Source organism: Dasypus novemcinctus, chromosome 12, assembly GCF_030445035.2.
Source record: "Dasypus novemcinctus isolate mDasNov1 chromosome 12, mDasNov1.1.hap2, whole genome shotgun sequence".
In the NCBI taxonomy this organism is placed as follows: domain Eukaryota; kingdom Metazoa; phylum Chordata; class Mammalia; order Cingulata; family Dasypodidae; genus Dasypus; species Dasypus novemcinctus.
The window spans coordinates 35,803,148-35,828,426 of record NC_080684.1 but is presented as its reverse complement, the minus strand read 5'-3'; the positions used below and the strand labels follow the sequence as shown (position 1 = coordinate 35,828,426).

The following is a 25,279-nucleotide window of genomic DNA, read 5'->3' as shown; positions in this document are numbered from 1 at the left end:
ATCCATAGGTCATAAGTCATAATTCCCAAAAATCGTTCAGAGGGATTTGTCTCACATTAGAACCAAAGGCCCCCTTTAACGTCTATGCCTTATAAGTTTAGCACCCTAGAATAAATTCCTGACTTCCCTTTCCCTCAGCTATCCTATATTTGGTTAAACTTTTCTTGTTTTATTATTCTTTTTTTTTTCATTGTGCTTTTTTAGGCCTTATTTTCCTGATGTCAGAGGCAGGCTAAATTCAGACATCAGTGAATTTCTCACAGTTCTCTTCAGACCGGGAATTAAATAAAGGAATACAGGTGCTACATCATCTCCTGTCAAGTTTGGAAGGACTTCTGTGCTTCAGGACCAGCTGGCTTTGCGCCAGGCTAGGGACTGCATCTGACTGGGCTTCAGTTCCCCAGCTCTGAGCCCACCGTTGGGCTCATGGTCTTTTGTTAACCAAAATAAGTTTTTATATCTTCCTTTTAAGATCATTTCCTTTTAAGAGCTAAGTAATAAGTACTTGTCAGAATCTGTTTAAAACACACCATAAGTTTCTTTAATAGGGTGATTGAGGAAGATATATAAGCACTTCAGTATTATTTGAAACTAGGTAGATAATCCAGAAGAATTTCGATACTGATTAATAAATTCGAACGGAAAAACAGTGAATAAAGTTTAAATGTGCTTAAAGGATTTTTTTTTTTTACGTAACTTAAAATGATCTATAAAATCTAGGGTGTTTTATTTTTCCAGGGTTTGGTTCATAGACCTTTCCTTAAGATTCTTTAAGAAACTTTATATATGAATCTACCTTAAATATGCGAATGTTTTGCTGGTGTCAAAATTGAATGTGTGACCAATGAGCAACAACTGAAAGGTCTCTGTTCTAGGCAGGAACGAGAACTTCTTTTTTTCTAATTCCTCACAGACACATCTTCGGCCTCTGAGGATGAGGGCTCTCTGAGACGCCAAGCTGCGCTCTCTGCTGCCTTGCAACAGAGCTTACAGAATGCCGAGTCCTGGATCAACCGTTCAATTCAGGGATCGTCCACTTCTTCATCTGCATCTTCTACGCTGTCCCATGGAGAGGTCAAAGGAACCAGTGGGTCTCTAGCTGATGTATTTGCCAATACTCGAATAGGTAGGAACTGGAGCTAATCAAGAAGCCCAAGTTATGTTCCATTTGGTTCCCAGTATCCATAAAATAGTTTGATTTGTATTAGTTTTTTCAGGGTGGCCTAAAAAATATAATCAGAGAGAACATGACAGTTAATGAGGCAAAGAAGGAAACACCAGCAACACATTTGTTTCAGGAACGATAGGTATCGTCTGCAGGATTGGTGTGTCTTATTGCCCACCTGAAGCCATAGCTATTTCCATGAGCAATATTCAAGCTGCAAGATACAACCCCAGTCTTAGCATGGGTTTATCCCAGTTGAAGAATATTTCATATATTAAAAGGTGTTAAAATATGTAACACCTTGGGTTTTCCCAGGTTTGTAGACTGTGTTCTTTCAAACAAAAAACATTAAGCCTTAACAAATGGTACAGTGAGTTCCTTTCATCTTTAGCACAAAGACTGGATTTATTGTCCTTGCAGCTCTGATATTGCTACAACTGGAGTGTGTAGACTGAACATGTTGGTACTCTGTGAGCTGCTACCTGCTTTTGCTTGGCTCTGTTTTATGTTTTTGTGTGTTGAGTTTGTGACATCTGCAGATAAAGATAAAGCTCAAATCTCTGCTTTTGCTTAATTTGTTGGTACAAATTACACTAAGAAACGTATATTAACATAGTATGTCTGTGATACCTTCCCCGTTTTCTTGACAATCATTTGTATTTTGGTATCTTAATTTTCATATCAGGGACCTTTATATTGCTTTATTCTCCTAATGGATTTCTGGAAAGAAAAACTTGGAAAAAATTTCAATTCCAGGCTATCATTTTTAAAAAGAAAATAGCTACCCTGAAGGTATGATTGCCCAAATTAAAAAACCAAGTGCCAGCAGATAGATGAATTGCCTGCACACTTAGCTCTGCCCTGTAATTCACAGAACCTGCATAAAGCAGCTACAAATGTACATATACGCCATCTCTTCTATTTTGGAGGGTAAACAGCAGAAGGCATGGTTGGTTCAGGTTTTATTTCCACATTTGTCTAAAAGAGAGCCATTTCAGTTGTTAAAAACATAGTCCTAATACATAGTTGACGTTATCTGAATTTTTGTTAACAGAATGATTTCATCTGACATATTTTTCTATTGCTTCTCCTCTGTAGATAGTAATTGGTCCAGTTGCTCACAAAAGCCATTTTATCCAACTTTATTTTTTGGTTATTTGTTCCTATAGAAAAATTTGAAAATGCAAGTAAAAGAAAAATAAAATAACCATAATTCCATTTCCCAGGGATAGCAAAAGTGTTATCCCTTTAGTGTATATCCTTCAAGACTTATTTATATGTAAATATATAGTACTTTGTTTTTACAAAAATGAAATTGTACTAACCATATGCTTTTCTTAGTGTATCACAAACATCTTTATGTCATTAACATAGAACAATACTGTTATTTTCATGGTTTCAGAGTATGACATTGTATGGTTGTGCCCTGATTTATATATAGCTAGTCACCATTTTGAAAACTTAAGTTGTTTACAGTTTTTTTGGTCTTATAAAAACTTCCAGAATTAATACACTTGAACACACAGCTTTGTGCATTTGTCTGATTATTTCGTTAGGATTTAATCCTAAAATTGGAATTGCTAGGTCAAATTAAAGTGTCCATTTTTAAGCTTGTGTTACCAAATTACCCTACAGAAATGTATACTGCAATATACAATATATATATGTATGTGCCAGTTAGGAAAAGCTTAAAAATCAAACTATTAGTAATTACAGATTTTTAGACAACCTTCAATTTGGTTTTATCCTCAAACTGATTGTAAAAATTGTTTATATTGTACTTTTTTTCTTTTTCATGACTTTGAGAGGCTTTTCATTATTCTTGTATAACGTACATTTTACTTCCTCCACTTTTCTTTTTCTTCTCTGGATGTTGTCTTCTACATTTCTTATCACGTATCTTTGTTCAATGTATGTCTTCCAACTTATGTCATTTCGTTTCTCTAGATTAAGAATCTTCACATAAAGCAGGGCACAATAACACTATTTAATCACTGCTTAAGCAAGGGAAGAACCTTACCTTTCAAGTATACCCGAGTTAGTTATTGATTCTCTTATAAAATTGAAGTTGACTTTATCTGGTTTTCTTTCATCTGGAAATTTGAGTGATCTGATTTACTCCCAAAACACTATTTTGGGCCTGAATTGAAACAGTAAGTCAACATAATGACAAAGACATACTGAAGAGACTAGAATATTAGTAGCATATTATGATCATAATTTTATTTTGAGGTCATTTGCAACTTTCAATTTATGTTTTTCTAACTTTGGGTTTCTACCAGCCTTTCGGTATAGAAAAATGTTTTTGAAAATCATTTGACAGGTCACTTGATCTTACTAAGGTTCTCCAAGTTCTTGAAAATAATAATTTTGGAAAGCTGATATGCCCTGGCTCAACCTCTTGTTTTCCCATTATATCTTGCTAGTAGAATTTGATTAAAATCTTGTTTTATAAGAGTTAAGTTCCTATGTATGTAGTTTTTGTCCTTGTTACCAAAAAAGATTTAAAGGTTCTGATTTTTACTGCTAATGTAGTAGAATTCTTTTTTTTTAATAATAAGCTTTAATTTTAGCATGCTTTTAAGTCACAGAATTTCACAGAAAGTACAGAGTTCCCATATACTGCCCCCTACATAAAGTTTTCCCTATTATCATCTTGCATTAATGTGGTATATTTGTTAAAATGGATGAGCCGATATTGATAGGATTAGTAACTAATGTCCATAGTATACATCAGGGTTCACTCTTTGTATATATAATTCTGTGTTTCCCAAAATGTGTGCAATATAATTCTAAATTTTGTTTTCTCCCCTCTTAGAAAATTTTTCTGCTCCCCCTGACGTCACCACAACTACCTCTTCCTCCTCCTCATCTTCCTCAATACGCCCAGCAAATATTGATCTGCCCCCCTCGGGGATAGTTAAAGGCATGCACAAAGGATCCAACAGGTCCAGCCTTATGGATACAGCTGATGGTAGGGCTTTCTTTTGGTAGCTAAATAGGGAAAATAAGTTGGACTGAAAAAATTCAAATTATAAACAGTAGCACCTGGCTCACAGTCTGGCAATTGCAGAACTACATTGCAGTTTGGCCCACTAGCAACAAGTCATCTTGAGTGCTTCTTTCTGCCACAGCCAGCACGGTGGCGTCATTGACACTTGTTCAACTTTGAACAATAAAAGGAGTGTGGAAAAAGAAAAAATAACTAGAATAGTAAAAGGGGATTAGGTAAAATCATTAAGCAATTTATTAATAATAGCATCGTATTTGTTCTCTGTTGTCATAAAAATGTGTTCTATATATGTTCAGTTTGGGCCAATAATAGAATGAGGCTGTGGGCAAAGGGCAAACATCCTTAGAAATAAGAGCTCTTAAGGGAATTGAATTAAAATATCCCTAAGATAATGAATTTTAACTTACCCTTTTTTCCCCTTATAGGTGTTCCTGTCAATAGCAGAGTATCCACAAAAATTCAGCAGCTTCTGAATACTCTGAAGCGACCCAAAAGGCCCCCCTTAAAGGAATTTTTTGTGGATGACTCTGAAGAAATTGTGGAAGGTACTGGTAATTAAACCAAAACCATATATTCATTAAACAAATATTTCTTAAACAATTACTCTGTGCCAAGTACTGTGGGGTTACCAGGATGAATAAGATGTACTTTTTGGCTTTAAGGAGTCCATAGTTTTCAGCTCTTTTTTACCCTAATGATCATTTCTACTTTAGATCTCAGATGAAAGATAGGAATGGAGAAGAAAGGCAAAGAGATAACTACAGAGTACAGAACGATCCTTAGAAATATGCTCTTTGAAATTAGGAACTATCCAAAATACGTAATTTTTAAAGTTATTATATTTGGCATATCCTAGGATATGGATGTCAAGTTTGTCAAACCTTCTTTTTTTTTTTTTTTCCAAAATCTTCTTTACATAATACTGTCCTTTTGTTAAATCAGGTAATCAACACATTAGTTTGTTTTCTACAAGGCAATGTAGTAGATGATGGAAAAGATTTAAAAATGTATGAAAATATAACCTCCTCCTACATGTTGTTTCAGTTAATATTGGTGCTAAAATATGGATGTGTTTATTTTAGGCAATCATCATGTATATAGGCAATTAAGAGAGGGGAGAAATCACTTCCAGCTGTTTGGTTAGGGAAGGTCTCATAGAGGAAATGGTAATAATCCATGATTTAGTCACTCAGTAATTTTTGTTGATATTTGTGTATGAAAGCATATAATAACCCAGAATTTAACATTCACAGACGAGATTCTGTCTTAGCCCACTTTATGCAGAAGGCAGCAGAAAGCAGCCTGGTGATTAAGGTGAACTTCTTTTTCTTTAGGAGCCACTAGTTCCTTGAACTGCAGACATCTTTCTTGATTCCCTGGTCTTCGTTCTTCAGAGTGCTCATGCCAGTAACAGCCTCTCCGTTCTCTCTAGCGCCGTGTATTGACCAGCCAAAAGAAGGCCACGTTCACTAGGAACCATACGTGAACAATGTTCATTCACAGTATCGTACTAGCAGCTTTCCACTAACTATAAATATAAATTATTCAGATAACTGTTTGAATAATTATTACCTTTGGAAAAGAAAAATACCTGGGTGTCTTTTGGAAATCTGAAAGAGTATGTCCCAGGGTCTACATTGAGTCGTTAGTGGTTGTCAGTAGTGTACAGACTTTTATAAGCAGGAGACTTATGCCTCCTATCACGTATAATCCATCCATAAAAATAAAATAACTTATTCTGAATCACCTACATTAATTTTTTTTTAAAGTTAATCTAGTGATACAGGATCTGGGAGTATATGAGATAGAAAGGCAGCTGAGACATCTAGTGCAGTTACTAGGGAATGAAATGATTTCATGATTTTTATGTCAGTAGAAAATGAATCAAAGCATTTTAAGTACGTTTCCCAAATGTGTCATTAAACTGAGCTATAAAATACAATTTTATATATTTTATAATACAATGCAATTAATATTTCATTTGCTCATTTAGTATTTGCTCATTTTATCCCTTCTCCCGTCTGTGCCCGTTCTTTCATCTCCCATTCTCCTGGCTAATCCCTGCCCATCCTTTAAGACTCGCCTCTGACATACTCCTCCAGGTAGGAGACTCATGCCCTAGGCTGGGTGCTGTGTCCCTCTTCTGCTCTCTGTACATTATCTCTGCCGCATACTGCTCCTGTTGTACTGTATTTAGCTTTGTGTGTGTGCATACGCTTGTCCTCCACTCGAGACACTCCTCGAGGACAGGGGCTCTGTTTATCATCTCTGTATTTCTTGCACTTAGTGCTTATTAGAAACTTAATAAATGTTCAAAGAATGACACTTGCAGCATTTATTTTCTCGAAGTTTATCACATCTTGTGCACGTACTTGGCACTCAGTAAATACTTGACTTTTTGTTCCATGTGTCAGTTACCTCTCCTGCTATGAAAATGTAGATTTTCTTTCTTTTTATTTTTGAATAATACTTGTTTATTATAGAAAAATTAAGAGGACTTCAGTTTTATTTGTATGAAAAAATATGAACTATTATTCACCTGCAGATCCTGGAATGACCATATTAATATCTAGCTTTGGCCACATAGAACTTTTTCAAATTCATTTCAATTCCATAAGCAGTAATTGAGCAACCATTATATATTAGGCTCTTTAGGCACTAAAAGGAATAAGAATCTGCTGGTCTTTGAAGGAGAAAAACTTGTGCAGTAACAGAAGCCAGTGAGACTCCCCGGTGCCTTAGTAAGGGTAGAATAGCATATGTCTAGCGGGAGCATTAGGGAATAGGTGGGGGTGGCTTCCCAGGAATGTGCTTTTGGAACTGAGTCCTGAGAAGGATGAGTAAGAATTCATCAGGAGGCAAAGAGATAGGCCACAGGAGAGGGACGGAGATAGGGAACTTTGTGACTTGTGCACGTCGTCTGTTTTATAAAGACCCCGTGGCACAGCTGTTACTGTCCCCATTTGACAAATGAGGAAAACAAGGCTCAGGTAAATATTTGCCCAAGGTCACACTAGTAAAAGTGAATGTAAATTTGGGCCTTCTGACTCACAGTTTAATGCTTTTTCATTAAACTTAATCTGGTGTGAAGTGGCAGTTGGCTCTCAAACACTGAACACAAACTATATTTAAAAAACAAGTTTACCAAAAATTGCTAAATTACTAAAAAGAAATTTATACTCAGCTTCTCTGCATGCACAGTAAATTGTTTTTGTTTTTGTTTTTCCCTGTAAGCCCATGTTTATTGCATAAAACGTATACTGCATAGAATTTAAGGCCCAGCTTGTGGATTACTATTTCTAACCACTTCTTTCTTTTCTTTACGTGACTTTAAACCAGATAAATATAAGATAAAAGGGAATAGAGACCTAAGTTTTATTGATTGCTATTTGTGCTTATTTCAGATCTTATTTTCATGACCTGTTGGGTTTTTTTCTTGGTACAGTACCTCAGCCAGACCCCAACCAGCCCAAGCCTGAGGGACGGCAGATGACCCCTGTGAAGGGAGAGCCACTAGGAGTCATCTGTAACTGGCCTCCTGCTCTTGAATCTGCCCTGCAACGCTGGGGTACCACCCAGGCAAAGTGCCCCTGCCTGACTGCACTGGATGTAACAGGGAAACCAGTTTATACTCTTACATATGGTGAGCTTACAAGATTCCAGCATCTCTCCTTTTCTCCCTAATAATTCTTCAGAATATCATGCATAGTTCTTCTGGTGGTGGTGGTATTTTAATTTTATTGTGGCAACATATATATACAACGTAAAGTTTGGCATTTTAACCATTCTAAAGTGTACAATTCAGTGAAATTAATTACTTTCACAATACTGTGTTACCATCGCCACCATCCATTACCCAACCTTTTCCATCACCCCAAAGCAGAAACTGTACCAAATAAGCAATAATTACCCATTTCCTCTCCCCACAAGCCCCTAGTAACCTCTTATTCACTTTCTGTCTCGTTGAAACTGCCCATTCTAGATATTTCATGTAAGTGGAAGCATGCACTGTTTGACCTTTTGTGTCTGGTGTATTTCACTCAGCATAATGTTACCAAGGTCCATCCCTGCTGTGGCATGTCTCAGAACTTCGTTCCTTTTTATGGCTGAATAATGAGTAATATTTCATTGTATATCTAGACCACGTTTTGTTTATCCCTTCCTCTCTTGATGGTCACTTGGGTTGTTTCTACCTTTTTGCTTTTGTGAGTAATGCTATTATGGACATGGGTATACAAGTATCTGGTTGGAGTTCCTGCTTTCCATTCCTTTGGGTATATATGTAGGAGTGAAATTGCCGGGTCATATAGTTCTGTGTTTTAACTGTTTTTTGTGGTTTTTTAAAATTAATTTATTGAAGTATATCAGTCATAACAAAACATACATAAACAATAAGTGTATAGAAATAGTTGTGAACTTACAAAACATATATATATAACATCATACAGGACTCTCATAACTCATCCTACCACCAATACTTTATGTTGTTGATAAACCTTTTTAACTAATGATTAAAGAGCATTGTCAAAATATTACTACTAACCAAAGCATTTTCCCCTAACCCTCCCTATTATTATTATCTTTATATCATTTATATATGAATATACCTAAACAAATGTGTAGTAAAAGTTGTGAACTTACAAAGCAAACATGGATAATATCATTCAGGGATCCCATTCATCAACCCTCTACCAACACCTTGCATTGTCATGAGACATTTGTTACAAATTATGAAAGAGTATTGTCAAAATCTTACTACTTATTATAGTCCTTATCTTACATTTGGTGTGTTTTTCCCCCAACCCACTCTATTTTTTAAATATATTTTTTTATGACAGAAGTTGTAAACTTATAAAACAATCATGCACATATGCAGAATTCCCAAACAACACCCCTCTATCAACACACCACACTGTGGTTGAACATTTGTTACACATAAGATAATATCTGGTTGTTACCATGTCCGTAGTGTACATTTGGCTCACATTTTCTATACTGCCTCATTATCAACACAGTATGTCTTTGGCTTAGATGCAAGAATATTATATTATTACTGCTAACCACAGTCCATAGGTCACTCCAGTTGTATTTTTCCCCAGCTTTTCCACATTCTCAACACCCTGCAGTAGTGATGTACATTTGCTCTAGCTCAGAAAGGACACTCTTGGATCTGGACCATCAGCCACAGTTCTCATCCACCTCTTGGTTTACTGTGCTATTCAATTCCTAGATTATTCTCTAGCATTCTGTCAGTTTGCATTTACATACCTAGACTACCATTTTCAGCCTCATCCCATTTATAAACTAGCTGTTAACTATTTGTTATCATCCACTCTATACATTTCCACACTTTTACAGTAAAGCTAATTCAAACTTCTGCATACATTAAACATTACTAGTCCATCTCAGTCCTCCTCTTATCTCCTTTAAGAATCCACCATCTACCACCAAGTCTTGAAGATATTTTCCTACAATTTCTTCCAGAAGTTTTATGGTTCTTCTTTTATTTTTAGTTTTTTTTTTATCCATTTTGAGTTAATTTTTGAATAAGGTGTGAGATGGGGTCTGCTTTCCTTATTTTGGCTATAGATATCTAGTTCTTTCAGCAGCATTGTTGAATGAATTATTCTGTCTGAGCTGTGTGGGTTTGACAGGCTGTCAAAAATCACTTGACCATACATGTGAGGGTCTATTTCTGAACCATGAATTTGGTTCCATTGGCCTATGTTTCTGTCTTTATGCCAGTACCATGCTGTTTTTACCACTATAACTAGGTAATATGATTTAAAGTCTGGAGATGAGGGTTCGCTTTTCCTTTTTATGATGTTTCTGGCTATTTAGGACCCCTTACCCTTCCAAATAAATTTGATAATTGTGTTTTCAATTTTTTTTTGAAATGCTGGTGGAATTTTTATCGGGATTGCATTGAATCTGTATATCAATTTGAGTAGAATTGACATCTTAATGATATTTTGTCTTCCAATTCATGAGCATGGAATGTTCTTTCAGTTCTTTAGGCCTTTTTAAAATTTCTTTTAGCATCGAGCTGCAGTTTTCTGAAAACAAGTGTTGTACATCTTTGGTTAAGTTTATTCCTGACTATTTGAGTTTATTTTATTTTCACCACTCTTTTGACATTTTAGTTACTTTTATTGATATAATCTTCATTTCTAGACTCTCTTGCAGGCCTGTCTCCTGTCTTTTCTTTTCAGGCTCTAGCACACCCTTTAGTATTTCCTGAAAATCTGGTATCTTGCTTAGAAATTCTCTCAGTTTCTGTTTATCTGTGAATATACTAATCTCGCCCTCATTTTTGAAAGACAGTCTTGCTGGATAAAAGAATCTTGGCTGGAAGTTTTTCTCTTATATCTTAAATATATCAGACCACTGTCTTCTTGCCTCCCTGATTTCTGGTGAGAAATCAGCACTTAATCTTATTGGGTATCCCTTATATGTCATGCATTGCTTTTCTCTTGCTCTTCTCAGAATTCTCTCTTTGTCTTTGGCATTTGACATTCTGATTAGTATGTGTCTCGGAGTTAGTCTATTCAGATTTTTTTGGATGGGAGTACGATGTGCTTCTTGGACATGGATATCTATGTCCTTCAATAGCGTTGAGAAATTTTCTACCATTATTTCTTCAAATATTCTTTCTGCCTCTTTTCCCTTCTCCTCTCCTTCTGGGACACCCATGACATGTATGCTTGCACACCTTTTGCTGTCATTTAGTTCCCTGAGACCTTGTTCAATCTCTGTTCTTTTCTTCATCTGTTCCTTTGTATGTTCACTTTCAGAGGCGTTTTATTCAAGCTCACCAATCCTTTCTTCTGCCTCCTCAAATCTGCTATTATATGATTCCACTGTTTTTAAAATTTCATTTATTGCACCTTTCATTCCCATAAGATCTGCTATTTTTCTATGTATGCTTTCAGATTCTTCTTTGTGCTCATCCAGTGTCCTCTTAATATCCTTAATCTCTTTAGCCTTCTCACTGAATTTATTAAGGAGATTTGTTCGAACATCTGTGATTAGTTGTCTCAACTCCTCTATGTCATTTGGAGGCTCATCTTATTCCTTTAACTGGGCCATAGCTTCCTGTTTCTTGGTGGGATTGTAATTTTTTGTTGGTGTCTTGGCATCTGGTTTACTAGAGTCTTTATTCTGGGTGCAGTTTTCCTCTTTAGTTTAGGGCTTCCTGCCCTTTCTTCCTTGCTGGTTGTACAGTAGGAACCAAGATTGTAATTGGTGCTATAAGCTGTGGAGGCTCAAGCTGCCCTCATTGCGCCAGGGGCCAGTGAAGCTTCTCCCAACTTTCTCCTTTGCCAGGGATAGGACAGAGTCATAGCTGTGTGGAATAATCCAAGTTGTGCAGGCCTGGACTATAGTTGCCCAAAGAGACGGAAGCCTCACTCCCTTATCTCCCCTGGCTGGGGCAGGGTTAGAGCTGCAGGTGTGGGCAGCAGTCTATGCAGTGTGGGCCCAGATGACCACAGTTGCCCCAGTAGACTTCCAGTTATTCAGCCTGTGCCAGCCAAAGCTACCTGCAGTTACCTGGATAGGCTGGTGCCGGACCTGCCAGCCTCCTCCCTGCCAGAGGTGGGTTGAAGCCTAGTCTAGGGCTGCAGGCCGATCTGGGTGAAAGAAACCGGTTCCTACAGTCACTGTGATTTTCAGTCCTGGCTTCCCTTCAGGCTGGGGGTGGCATCAAAATGCCATCCACCGGCCTGTTTCCGACTGAACAGATTCACACCCCAGATGTTCCCAGGGTTATACCTCAGCCAACCGAGTGTACTAATCAGTTGCTGAAACTGGCAGCCAACTGTCTCCTCCTTCCCTGTTTTTGGGAAATGGAGCTTCAATTCCAGCCACAGAATAGCTCCTGGGTGGCTTGCACTGCCAGAGTAAGATAATCACCGGCCTCCAGGCTTGGCCAGTAATTTCCCAGAGAGGCTGGTGCAGGTCCCTGCAGCTTCCTCCCTGCCGGAGGTGGCACTGGGGCCTAGACTAGAGCTTCAATCTGATCTGGATGTTAAGAAGCTTCAATCTGATCTGGGATTTTCAGTATGCCCCACTTCTTCTCGTGCCAGGCATGAATTTAAGATGGCAGCTCCCAGCCTCTTTCTGACTTGGGCGGGCTCAAAATTTAGCTGTTCTTAGGATTATACTTTAGCCTGCTGAATTTACACATCAGTAGCTGAAGTGCCCAACTGTGTCTTCCTCCCCCATTTTTGAGAAGTGGAGCTTTCAATTCCAGCTGAGGAACAGCTCCCGAGTCGGCTTGTGCCTCCAGGGGAGGATGGACACTGGCCTCCGTGGCATGGAGTGCTGTCCTTACGAGTCGTCTCTGCAGATGGGCATCTCCTCCTTCCATTCCTTCAAGGATGTTGCAGGATGCTCTTCTGGCTTTCTGAAGCCCCCAAACAGGTGCTTCGGATAACTCCAGATAGCTCTGCATGTTTACTAACTGCCCTGTAGCAGGAGCTGACTCTAGGAGCGCCTAACTCAGCCGCCATCTTGCTGGTTTGTCCTCTGTGTTTACCTTTTTGAATAATCACCAAACTGTTTTCCACAGCCATGCATCGTGTGTTTATCATGCTATTTAGCAGTTAGTGGTCATTATATTTCAATAGATCTTTTAAATTATTTGATACGATCTAAATTCTAGATATGGCTATTGCCAAATATCTTTATTTACTAAAGTGACATTTGCAGGCCAACTAATATTTAAAAGACAGCAAAAAGAAGAAAGAGACTTTATAAATCCACTGATGTTTTTACATTAGAAGAGATTTGGGGCAGTATTGATGTATGGTGAAAATCAGATAGTTTTATCTAAAAATTAAAACTACTTGTTAGATCTTTGGGGTCTCCTCCATCCTGACTTTTGCTTATAATGGTCACAATACTTTGTAATGAACAAAGTCAGTACTTTCCATTTAGTTTTGTATCCTGGCTGAAGTTTTTTCTTTCTAAAAATACCCTTAAGAATGGATTCATCCCTGGGCTGTTTGTACTAATTTATTCAGATGTCTTTTTCCCTTCACATATGTAGCCCAATTGTCCATAGATCCAGTAGCAAAGTAATTTTAAAGGAAAAATAAGTTTTTATTTATAAAAGAATTGTGCAGGTTGACATGACTTTAAACCTTGGATGCCCTCTGAATAAGTAGTATGTAAAGCTGACATACCTATTTTAAATAACATAATTTCTCTTTCACTCTCCTCATAACCTTAAATTTCTGAGTAGGGGGAAAGGGAGGGAATAAAAAGAAGGAAAAAATAAATAGGTTCCCCCCACCAAAACAGTTTTAGTGTTCACTTCAGAACCTGTATATTAAATTCATCCATATAACCCGTAAGGAAAGCAGTCAGGAGGCCAAGTCTCTACATGTTTATTTACATCTATGGATATATTCACGTTTCTCAGTTAATTTCCATTTTATTGTCTGTTTTTACTGAGTTACAGTGGAATTGAATGTTTAATCATTTGAGTCATACTTTTGTTTCACAGTTACTTTAGGTATCTAATACCACATATGTAAGTGGTTTTTCAGAAAGAAACAAAATGGAAAGTCTTATAATTTTCAGTCTTGTGATTAAAAAAAGTGATGATCTCACATTAAATTATTTCTGAGAATATTCAAATTACTTCAGAAAAAATATGCAATATTATTTAAATCAGGATGAGCATATGGTGATGTTTTATTTTTCTTTGGAGGCAGGACTGGCTTTTGTCAATTAGAGTGAATGTAAAACTTTTTTTTTTGGAGGCAGGGGAGGTGATACTTGTCCAGTGCATCATTTGGAAGTAGCCATTGTCTTATGAAATGTCCTAGTGGCCTGAATGCCTTCTTGCTAAGGTATTTTCCTTTCTTTTCCCAGGAAAGTTATGGAGCAGAAGTTTAAAGTTGGCCTACACACTGCTTAATAAGCTGGGGACCAAAAATGAACCTGTGTTAAAACCAGGAGACAGGGTAATTGGTTTGTTTGCTTGTTTTAAATGAAGATGGTGTTCTGTTGTTTTCTAATATGCACATTCTGAATTCTTAATATATAACAGGAAGATTTATGTAACTCTTATTCTCAGAAAATAAAAATTTTGGTTCCAACTCAGATTGGCACAATACTGAATGATAATTCTTATATTCATATGTTAAAGGGAATATACATGTCCCTTTCTGTAGTTGCAAATCTTGAGGTACTAATAAAAAGAAAGATAAGCCTAATTCTTTCCAGAAATAATTAGTTTAATACTTCAGAGAACAACAATAGCAAGAGAATTTACTCTGATTTTTTTCATTATGACATGCCCCATAAAACTTTTAGAACAATTTTTTGTTGTTTTATTTAGAAAGGGAGGGAGATTGATTTTACTTTTAAGAGAAATCAAATTAACTTCGTTTTTCTTTTTAATGGAGGTGCTGTTTTTGTTTTTATTATATTTTAAAATTTTAAGGTGTTTTCCTATTACTGAATTTTTTTTTTTAAAGATTTATTTATTTATTTAATTTCCCCCCCTCCCCTGGTTGTCTTTGTCTGTTCTTGGTGTCTATTTGCTGCGTCTTGTTTCTTTGTCCGCTTCTGTTGTCGTCAGCGGCACGGGAAGTGTGGGCGGCGCCATTCCTGGGCAGGCTGCACTTTCTTTCACGCTGGGCGGCTTTCCTCACAGGCGCACTCCTTGCGCGTGGGGCTCCCCCATGCGGGGGACACCCTTGCGTGGCACGGCACTCCTTGCGCGCATCAGCACTGCGCATGGCCAGCTCCATACGGGTCAAGGAGGCCCGGGATATGAACCGCGGACCTCCCATATGGTAGACGGACGCCCTAACCACTGGGCCAAAGTCCGTTTCCCCTATTACTGAATTTTTGAATATGATTGCTTCTTGCCATCAAACATTACTTTTTTTTTTTTAAAGGAAGTACTGGGGATTGAACCCCAGACCTTATATGTGCAAAGCAAGTGCTCAGCCACTGAGCTATACCCACTCCCTGGTATATTTTATAACTCTAGAGAAAGTTTAGCACTGAGAACAGGTTCAGTGTTGAACCAGTCTTGGGAATGAGTTAAGAGGCTTTGAAAGCAAAAGAAGGGAAAACAGGGAAACGGACTTTGGCCCAGTGGTTAGGGCGTCCGTCTACCATATGGGAGGTCCGCGGTTCAAACCCCAGGCCTCCTTGACCCGTGTGGAGCTGGCCATGCGCAGTGCTGATGCACGCAAGGAGTGCCGTGCCACGCAAGGGTGTCCCCCGCGTGGGGGAGCCCCACGCGCAAGGAGTGCGCCCGTGAGGAAAGCCGCCCAGCGTGAAAAGGAAGAGCAGCCTGCCCAGGAATGGCGCCGCCCACACTTCCTGCGCCGCTGACGACAACAGAAGCGGACAAAGAAACAAGACGCAGCGAATAGACACCAAGAACAGACAACCAGGGGAGGGGGGGAAATTAAATAAATAAATAAATCTTTAAAAAAAAAAAAAAAAAAAAAGAAGGGAAAACAAGAGTCCATTGACATAATTAAGTTTCAAATGTTAATCTGTAAATATGCAAACCAAATAATAGACTCTGCAAAAGATAGTGACTTCTTTGGTTTTACATTTTTTAGTACATTAGGAAGAGTCACTTTCCCTGTGGTATATTACAGGTGAGACCACAGGTTTGAACATTTTATAGAGGTTTCATTGTTTATCTTTTGTTAGTGAATTAAGTTTGTATCTGTAATGGTTTCTGCTAGTATTGCTTATACTTAATACCAAATGCTTTCATGCTAGAACACTTACATTTTTAAGTAAGGATTAATGCAACTATTTAGTTAAAGAGTAAGAAAGCTTTTAGTTTACCCTAAAGTAGTAATCCAGTCATTCAACACAGGCAAGTAAGTTCTGAGAAATGTAGGGTTTACTCTTTAATATGCTGGTCTATCTATTAATAGAAAGATCCTTTACATTTTCTATTATTGCTTTAGCCTTTCACTGAAAATAATTGCTTTAGGTTTTCTAAGTAATGAGCTTACCACTTAAGGTGAGTTGTTTACTGCTAAATCACCAATAGAATTAAGTGAAAAAATCTTATTATAAGGATGAATTAATTGCATTATAGTTCCCAAAATGCTTGTAGCATAATCATGGAAATGATGGAGCTCTTTTTAGATTTGTGCAACTTTTCTCAATAACTTCCTTTCCTCTAAGGCAAATGCCTATTAAATAGCTTGATTTATTGTGTTCATGATAAATGTTAGATGTAAATGTATATCTTAAAAACTGACTTTGGTAACTGTTTTATTCCTCTGTTATTGAATGTCCTTAATGAATTTTAGGTAGCCCTCGTTTACCCCAACAATGATCCAGTCATGTTTATGGTGGCTTTTTATGGTTGTCTCCTGGCAGAAGTGATTCCAGTGCCTATTGAGGTACCTCTTACCAGAAAGGTAACATTGCTAAATCTAAAAAGAACGTAGCCTGCTTGAGATGGTGGGCATCCGTGTCTTGTTGGAGTCATTGGCTCAGTCGCAGCATTAGCAGAAATCTGATTTTTTTTCTTAAGTACTCATCTTCACTTTCTGAAAACATAAAAGCAGTAGAAAAATTATTCTTCTCAATGTTTTTATTTACAAGTTTCATACAAATAGGAAGTTTTCTAAGACAGAATTTTTATAGTATTATGTATTATAAAAGAAATCATGGAGGCATACTTTTCAACAATTACCATTTATATAGAGTTCCACTTTTCTTCAGAGTCTAGATAATCCACATTTGCATTTATTGAGACTTTTATGTAAAGGAATTTTCCTTTAACTCTATCGTAAAACCGATTTAGGATTTCCGCTAAGTCAAAGGACCGTGCGTTGACGGCATGTTAATAATATGGATTCTAGGCTTTTACTCTGACAACACATCAGCCCTACTAATATGTAGCAAATTTCCATGTTAGACCAGAATGTTTTCTTATGTCATGCCATTTATTATCATCACAAGTAGTAAGAGGTGATGTCAAAAGCAAATATGGTGGAGAATATGAGAATCTATAAGAAAAATAATAGTTTATAAGAAAATAATTTCTGAAACAAATAAAAACTGATAACATAGTTGAAACTCTGGTTGATGGAATAAAATAACTTTAGATTGGTCAAGGCTGTTCCTAAATTATTAAATTGGCAAAACTAGTGTGATTTCATTATGATACTTTAAGATGACATTTTAATAGAAATATTTTAGACTTTTTTTTTTGCCGCTGTTGCAGTAAGACCTATATATACTCCCTTCTTTTAATTTTTATTTTTAAATAAACATTAGATTACATACATTTACATAAAAAATACAGGAGATTCCCACATGCCCCACTCCCTTCCCCATGATACCATCCCACATTGACAACATCCTTCATTAGTGTGGTACATTTGCTGCAATTGATGAACACACATTGAAGCATTGCTACCGACAGCGGATTATGGTCCACACTGTACTCCATACTGTACCCTGCACGATGTTGTAGGATATGACCGGTCTTTGTTCATTCTCCATTCTTGAGGATTTGGGGATGGTGATGCCCACTTTGTTTCTCATTGAGAGGGGGCTTTGGTCCCATGGGGCAGATGAATGGAACTATCTTACCTGGAGTTGCAAACACTCTCTGTTCCTGGGAATGGGAGTTGTCCATCATCATCTCCTTGTTAGTTGTCCTGGGGTGAGTCCAATGATGTGGAGAGTAGGTGTTGCAACTCTTCTGAGATTCAGGGCTCAACTGGCACATGAACAGACCAAAGATTTAAGTCTCTGGGACTTATATTTAACAAGTATAGTGATAATTATAAGTGCAAATAAAAGGGGTAGAAGAGCCATGTATAGGGAAACTATAAATGAGTCTAACTCTGTTACACTGGGGAGCATAAATTCCAGAGTAAGGCCCACTGACAGGGTGCTGAATTCCCAAGCTTGTCTGCCCTGCTCACAGGGTGTGGAAGTCTTTACAGCCCTCAGGAGCCCCACTGTGGCAGTCAATGAGATCCTACTGTATACTCCCTTTAAAATAGAATAATAAAGAGTATATGGATTTGGGTAAACCATCCATTCAGTTTCATTGTAATTTGAACAGTCAAGTGTTCATTTACATTATTCATTTTGTTCTGATCTGAATTGCTTTGCTTTTGGATTTGGATTTGGGGATAGAGTTAGGGAGAGACAATTTAACCATGTTAGCATTAATTTCATTTGCCTCAAATTAATCTAAAGTAGTCATCACTGACTCTTGAATAAGATGGTCACAGTTGACTATAGTTAGAATTTATCATTAGCAATGACACGTTACTAAAATATTTAATTCCTACTCAGAAGATCGTATTGTAGAAATTATTTGGAAGAACATTGTTGTTATTAGAATTTCATGACTGTAGATTTCAGTGGCTTCCATGAGTGTTACCACACAAGTGCCAGAATATTACTAAGTGTTAGATTTCGGGCATGGGTGTGCTCACTTCCACTCTCCGACCGTGCTCATCCTATTTTCTCCGCAGGATGCTGGAGGTCAGCAGATTGGCTTCTTGCTGGGAAGCTGTGGTATTGCCTTAGCTCTTACCAGTGAAGTTTGTCTGAAGGGACTGCCAAAAACCCAGAATGGGGAAATTGTACAGTTTAAAGGTTAGTAATATTTTTATCTAAATTATCAGTTAAAATTAAACTTAGTCTTATAATTTAATACCTATGTTTTCTTTTTTAAATCTCACAATTTTATGTAAGAGGTACCATTATTATCCCCATTTGATAGGTGAGGAAAACAGAGACACAGAGAGGTTAAATAACTTGCCCAAAGAGACAGCTAATAAATGGCAGAGCAGCGATTTGAATGCAAATCTGTCTGATTCCGCAGCCCATACCCTTAACCATTATGCTGATGATTGGGAAAAGCTACCACCCTGTACACTAAAGCTAAATGTAGAGACAGGATAGACCACCAACCCCATTGCCAAATGGACCTCCCAGTTGATGAGGCAGTTTCAAGGCCTAGAATTAGCATGTGGAATGACTGTATGTTTGAAAGAAGGTGTAATTGGTGCTTTATTATTAAAAACCAATAAAAGTATTTCACTAATTATAAAATGACCTCAGGTTTTATAATTTGGCGTTTTGATATTTAAAATGGCCAGTTCAATGTGATCTCCATCTCTGATAGCTTAGGCAATTCAGTTTTCACTTTGGGTTTGATTTAGGTTGGCCCCGGCTCAAATGGGTTGTAACAGATTCCAAGTACCTTTCAAAGCCACCGAAAGACTGGCAGCCTCACATCTCACCTGCTGGCACAGAACCAGCATACATCGAGGTAAGTCCTGAGACTACAACCTTCAGGCTGGCTTTTCCTTTGGATTTGGTTGCCATCTTACAAAACAGAAGACCAACTTTTTGCAGTTTTAATGTTAGAAGATCCCCCTGCTGTGTTTCTTTTCCATCAGTTGACTTGTAAAATGCCCGGTAGTGGACCTTCTCTTGTAATTATTTTTATTTTATCATAAATGTACACCCACGGAGAGGACAGAAAAGAAGTTGATCCTTGCTTTTTAAGAAGGCTTTTAAAGAAAATCAAAAGATTTAAGAAATTACTTCTTCCTGGCAGAGAACTATGTATTTCTCTGCTGCTTGTTTTTGTTTTTGTTTTGGGAGGAAGGGCAAGAGAATAGGGAAATGAGAAAATAGTCTTACTTGAAAAGAAAAAAATCAACAGATAAAAGGTGAAGCAAAAAGAAATAAACAGCTAGAGGGCTATGTAAAAACTTGGGTGGTTGGTAGGTGTAACATGATCCAGTTGAGGGGTTAAATCTTAGTGCATACCTGGCACCAGGCTAAATGATTTAAAAGCATTATCTCATTCAGTCTTTACAAGGACCCTGTGAGGTTCTTGTTTTATAGATGAGGGAACTAAGTCTTCAAAGAACTGTTCAAATGACTCAAAAGTGGCAGAGCTGCGACTCAAACTGTGTTCTGACTCTTAAAAGCTCTATTCTTCACACTCTGCATCCAGCTTGAGACATATTATTAAATGCTCACCAGATACTTGCTAAATCAGTGAAATAAACAAATCAGTAAATTTTAAAAGGAAACTTTTTGGGGGAAGAAAATCCACCGAACTTTGAGCCCTGGGTAGATAACAAACATAGACAACTCTTCCAGTAACTGGCTATAAAAGGGAAAAGAGAGGGCCGTAGCTTTGAGAGGTGACGGGGATAATGTTGCGTGCAAGAAAGATTGTTTTTAAAGATGGAAGAGATCTGAGTATGTTTAAATAACAGACAAGTAAGTAGGCAATTAAAATTCCAAATTTCGTGATCACCTGTCAGCCATATCACCTCTCAGTGACGACATGGTTCATCACTCCATCCTTATTAAAACTCTGCTCACCAGGTTCCTGGACATTTCTCTCTCCTCTCTCCTTCCTCTTCTGCTCCCCGCCCCCCACACACACCTTTTCTGTCCCACAGGCACTCTCTCTCCCTCAGTGAGCACTTCTTTTCAGTCTTTATTGGGCTCTACGTAAGAGTTGAGGGGCTCCATTGCTCAGTCCACATACCCTTTCTCCATTTATATGCATATCCTAAGTGATCACATCCAGTACTGTGTCTGAATTCTGTGTTTATGTTTCAACTCCCAAATGTCTATCTCTGGGAGTGGGCCTCTTCCCCAAAATGCAGATTCAGGTTTCCAGCTGCTTGCCCTCCCAGCTTCAGATGCATATCTAATAGACACTTCAGAGTTTAAAAAGTCAAAACCAAGCTCTTGATTTTCCCTCCTAAACTGCTCTTGCTTCAGTCTTCCTGAGCTCAGTAAGTGGTATCTCCCTTCTTCCAGTTGTTTAGTCCAAAAACCTTGCAGTCATCTTTTTCTTGCCTCCCATATCCAGTCCATAAACAATGAATTGTCAGGTCCTCCTTGTGGACTAACCCAGAGTCCAGCCACTGTTCTCTGCCTCCACCTACCACCCTGGTCCTAGTCACCTGAGTCCTCTGTCTTGTTGACCCTAACAGCTTCCCACTACCACTTCTTGCTTTTTCCCTTGTTCCCCTATAGACTTCTCTTCAAACAGCAGCCAGAGTGATTTTGTTGAAATTTAAGTCAGATCGTGCCTCTTCTCCTTTCAGAGCCCTCCAGAGGTTTTCTATCTCACTTGGAATAAGAGTCCTTTCAAAGGCCCTGAGGCCCCACATGACCCAATCTTGTTTCGGTCACTCTTACCTTCCCTTACAGCCCTGGAGTGCCCTCGCCTCCTTGCTGTTCCTTGAGCACAGCAAGCACACTCCTGCTTCAGACCTTCGTTCCTGCTGGTCCCTTTGCCTGAAATATACTTTGCTCATATGTCCATATGACTCACTTTCTCACTTGCTTCCATTCTCTGCTCAGGTGTTACCAGTTCCTTCTGTGATCTTTTGTAACAGCATCCTTACCCACCACTCTCTGGTCCTCTTATCCTGGTTTTTATTTTTCTTCTTAGAATTTATCAAGTGATAAAATGTTTGTTTATCTCTGGCCTTCTTTATTAGAATATAAGTTCCAGGGTAGGAACTTTGTCTCTTTTGTTTACCGCAGTATCCTGAGCTCCTAACATAGTGCTTGGCACTTAATAGGTACTTAATACATGTATGGAATGAATGAATATTAATTGAGATATATAGTCTGTCTGATTAACCTAATGGTGAAAGCTTCTTTGAAGAAAAGAAGTGTTAAGTTGGGTCCTGTGTTAAATAGGCGTTTGTGAGATAAAAAAGGGCAGGGAAGGTAGTGTAGGTGAGAGAATGTGTTAGTGGCCTGGAACTGAGAAGGAGGGTTCCAAGTAAGAAATGCAAGCTAACTCATAGCAGGAGCCGAGAATATAAAGAGGTTAGTAGTTCTACATTAGGCCAGAGATCAAAACAGAGGCTACATAATGAAGGTCTGCACATGGTTTGTTAGTGAGTTCTAAGTATCCCATGAGTTATAGTGAGCTATTAAAGGGTTTTAAGCAGGAGAGTGATAAAAACAAATTTGTTATAAAATATTTCTCTGAATCAGTTGGGTTAAGAAAGGAAAGAAGGAGACCAGCTTTTTCAGTTATCCTAGTGAGACAAGGTTCATGGTGATGGAAATAGAAGTGGATGGAGTTGAGAGATAGTGAGGAAGTAGAATGGGGAGGACCTAGAGACCCAACTTCAGTGAGGGAGGAGGCAAGAATGACTCTCAAGTTTCTGACTAGGGCAGTTGAGTAGATAGCAGTATCCATCACAGAAATAGAAAATACAGAACCGGGAGAAAAGAAAAAGTATATGTAGGGTAGCAGCTGTGGCTCAATCAGTTGGGCTCCCATCTACCATATGGGAGGCCCTGGGACGCGAACCCAAGCTGGCCCATGCGCCATGGAGAGCTGATGGCCCGTGCGCTGCAGAGAGCTACACAACAAAGGGAGACAAGCAGATACAGAAAAAGCATGCAGCAAATGGACAGAGAAGAAACAGCAAAAAAGAAGGGAACAAGCTGCAAAGGGGGGAATAAATAAATAAATCTTAAAAAAAAAAAAAAAGTATGTATAGCATGGTAAGAGAATTGAAGAGTACAGTGTGTAATTGGTTGGGTTCTCTGGAATTTGAGACATTCAAGGGAGCAATTGACCTATGAGTCTAGATCTCTGAGGAGAGGTCTGGGTTGGAAATTTGAGAGTCATCAAAAACATGATACACTCTGATGAGAGTAAAATGAAAAGAGAACAGGAGGAATTCAAACTTACAAGGAATGCCATCCTTTAAGGGACAGGCAGAGAAAGTGTAGCTGCAGTGAGAAAGAAAATTGAAGAGCAAAGGAAGGACAAAATGTCAAGAAAGGGAGTGGTGGAGGGTGTCAGAGGTTGCAGAAAAGTCTGATAAGATAGAGTATGCAAAATTTCCTTTTGAATTTAACTTTTGAAAACTTCATGATCTTGGTAGAAGCAACTTGAGTGGAGAATTGAATTACTCTTTGAGCAAAATTGTAGTTGGGTAATTGGAAGAACGAATAGGCTTTTTATAGATCTTCCCTGTTAAGACACAGTCTGTTTTAGCTTTTTTAGCAGCCACTTCACACTGATACTAAACTTTTAAGTCTTTTTTGTTTTTAAAGATTTATTTTATTTATTTCTCTCCCCTTTCCCCCGGTTGTCTGCTCTCTGTCAATTCACTCTGTGTTCTTCTGCGTCCACTTCCGTTATCCAGCAGAACTGGGAAACCCCGTCTCTTTTGTTGCATCATCTTGCTGTGTCAGTTCTCTGTGTGTGCAGCGCCACTCCTAGGCAGGCTGTGCTTTTTTCACACGGGGCAGCTCTCCTTGCAGGGTGCACTCCTTGCATGTGGGGCACCCCTACGCAGGGGCGCCCCTGCGTGGCACAGCACTCCTTGCGCATGGCAGCACTGTGTATGGGCCAGCTCACCACACGGGTCAGGAGGCCCTGGGGATCGAACCCTGGACCCTCCATATGGTATAGGCAGATGCTCTCTCAGTTGAGCCATGTCCACTTCCCAAGTCTTTTTCACACATACTTTTACTGAGCTTTGTCATTTCCCAATCCTACTCTGATTAGAGTTTGGGTTTAGGACACAGATACAACACTTTAAATATGTTAAATTCTGCCCATTATCCCAGCTTATCTGGATTTCTAGTTTTGTTATCTCTGAATTGCATTTGAAACAACCTATTTTATTGTGTTTCTTTTTTATGTTTGTTTGTTTGTTTTTTTTCCCTAGTATAAAACCAGCAAAGAAGGGAGTGTAATGGGAGTTACAGTGTCCCGGCTTGCAATGTTGTCTCACTGCCAAGCTCTGTCCCAGGCCTGCAATTATTCTGAAGGTCAGACTTTGTCCCATGACTGCCCTCCTTGTTTAGCTTCAGACATATGCAGCTATGAGCAGAGTGCTCAGTAATTGGATTCCAGTTAATGACCAAATTCAGAATAAAATGTTCTAAGACATATTCTTGGCTTACTTTTGTTTTCTTCTTTTTCACTAATGCGCTGTAATTTAAAGAAACTGAAATTCTGGGCAAACCAAATATGTAAAGCATGATTTCTAGAATGGAGAAATAGAACCCCTTATTAAAACCATGTGTTTATTAGCTGCTAGTAATGCCAAGTATCTCCATCTTCCCATGTATATAGAGCTACACAGATGTACATTTGGAGTTTGAGTCAGAAATTCAGTTACCAAAAAGCACAAATTAAAACAAAAAAGTGTCCTTTATAGTTGATATTCATTGCATAATGACTAATTACTTTAGAATGCTCTTTGTGATAATATTTTTTTTGTGTTTTATTTTCCTTTTGTGAAATGAAACATGTTAATATATGTTCATTTTAGAGCAGCATTCTTGGCTGGTGAAAAATATGTAAGGGGAGCCATCAAAATGCCTAACAATAGGGGCTGATTAAATTATATCCGTTTAATGGATTATACCCTGAGGCATTAAGTCATGTTCTTGAATATTAAAGATGTGAGGAAATTGTTTCCTTATATCACTAAGTGGAAAAGTTAAGTAAAGAACAGTGTGTAGCAGTTTTACTTTAGGTATCTATCTATATGTGAATATACCTAGAAATACATTGTATATGTAGGTAAATACAATATACATATATATATATATATATATACACACACACACACACCCCAACAGTTTTTATTTTCTCCAAGAATTTTTACTTATTTTTCTGAAACTTCCAAAGTTTCTAAAATAAACACGTGTTCCTTTCATAATTAGGAAAAAGTATCACCTCTTGGAAGACAATACCTAAGTCGTAACGAATTTCTAAATCACTTCCTAGGCTGTGACCACACCACCCTTTCATGAGTTCCCCAATCAGTTGACTCTCAAACAGTCGATGGACCCTAAGAAGTTTTAGCCATTTCTTTAAAAGCACCAAATAAGTTGTTAGAGTGGAGACAAGTGAGATCATTTTGCTTCTTAACACTAAAGATGATTTCTTTGTTTTGTTTTTTCCCTATTTTTTTCTCTTTTAGGGGAAACAGTAGTAAATGTTTTAGACTTTAAGAAGGATGCAGGGCTGTGGCATGGCATGTTTGCGGTAAGTTACTCAGAATTAATGCATTTAGTATAAATTGTACTTAAGATGAAGG

The 25,279-nt window shown here is 38.0% G+C and overlaps 1 protein-coding gene across 3 annotated transcripts in view; it reads left to right on the top strand.

The window, feature by feature from the left end:
- The window catches only part of DIP2B (disco interacting protein 2 homolog B), a 237,318-nt gene that overhangs the window by 149,621 nt on the left and 62,418 nt on the right, over positions 1-25,279 (top strand). The window contains exons 5-14 of one of the 3 annotated variants that reach the window (XM_004453664.4): positions 914-1,126; positions 3,984-4,139; positions 4,604-4,723; positions 7,624-7,821; positions 14,061-14,152; positions 16,487-16,597; positions 18,680-18,803; positions 19,373-19,482; positions 23,897-23,999; positions 25,163-25,227. In XM_004453664.4, coding sequence (XP_004453721.1) covers positions 914-1,126; positions 3,984-4,139; positions 4,604-4,723; positions 7,624-7,821; positions 14,061-14,152; positions 16,487-16,597; positions 18,680-18,803; positions 19,373-19,482; positions 23,897-23,999; positions 25,163-25,227 — 1,292 coding nt within the window. The remainder of the gene's footprint in view (positions 1-913; positions 1,127-3,983; positions 4,140-4,603; positions 4,724-7,623; positions 7,822-14,060; positions 14,153-16,486; positions 16,598-18,679; positions 18,804-19,372; positions 19,483-23,896; positions 24,000-25,162; positions 25,228-25,279) is intronic. The other 2 variants (XM_023587444.2, XM_004453665.5) reach the window with 2 other exon arrangements.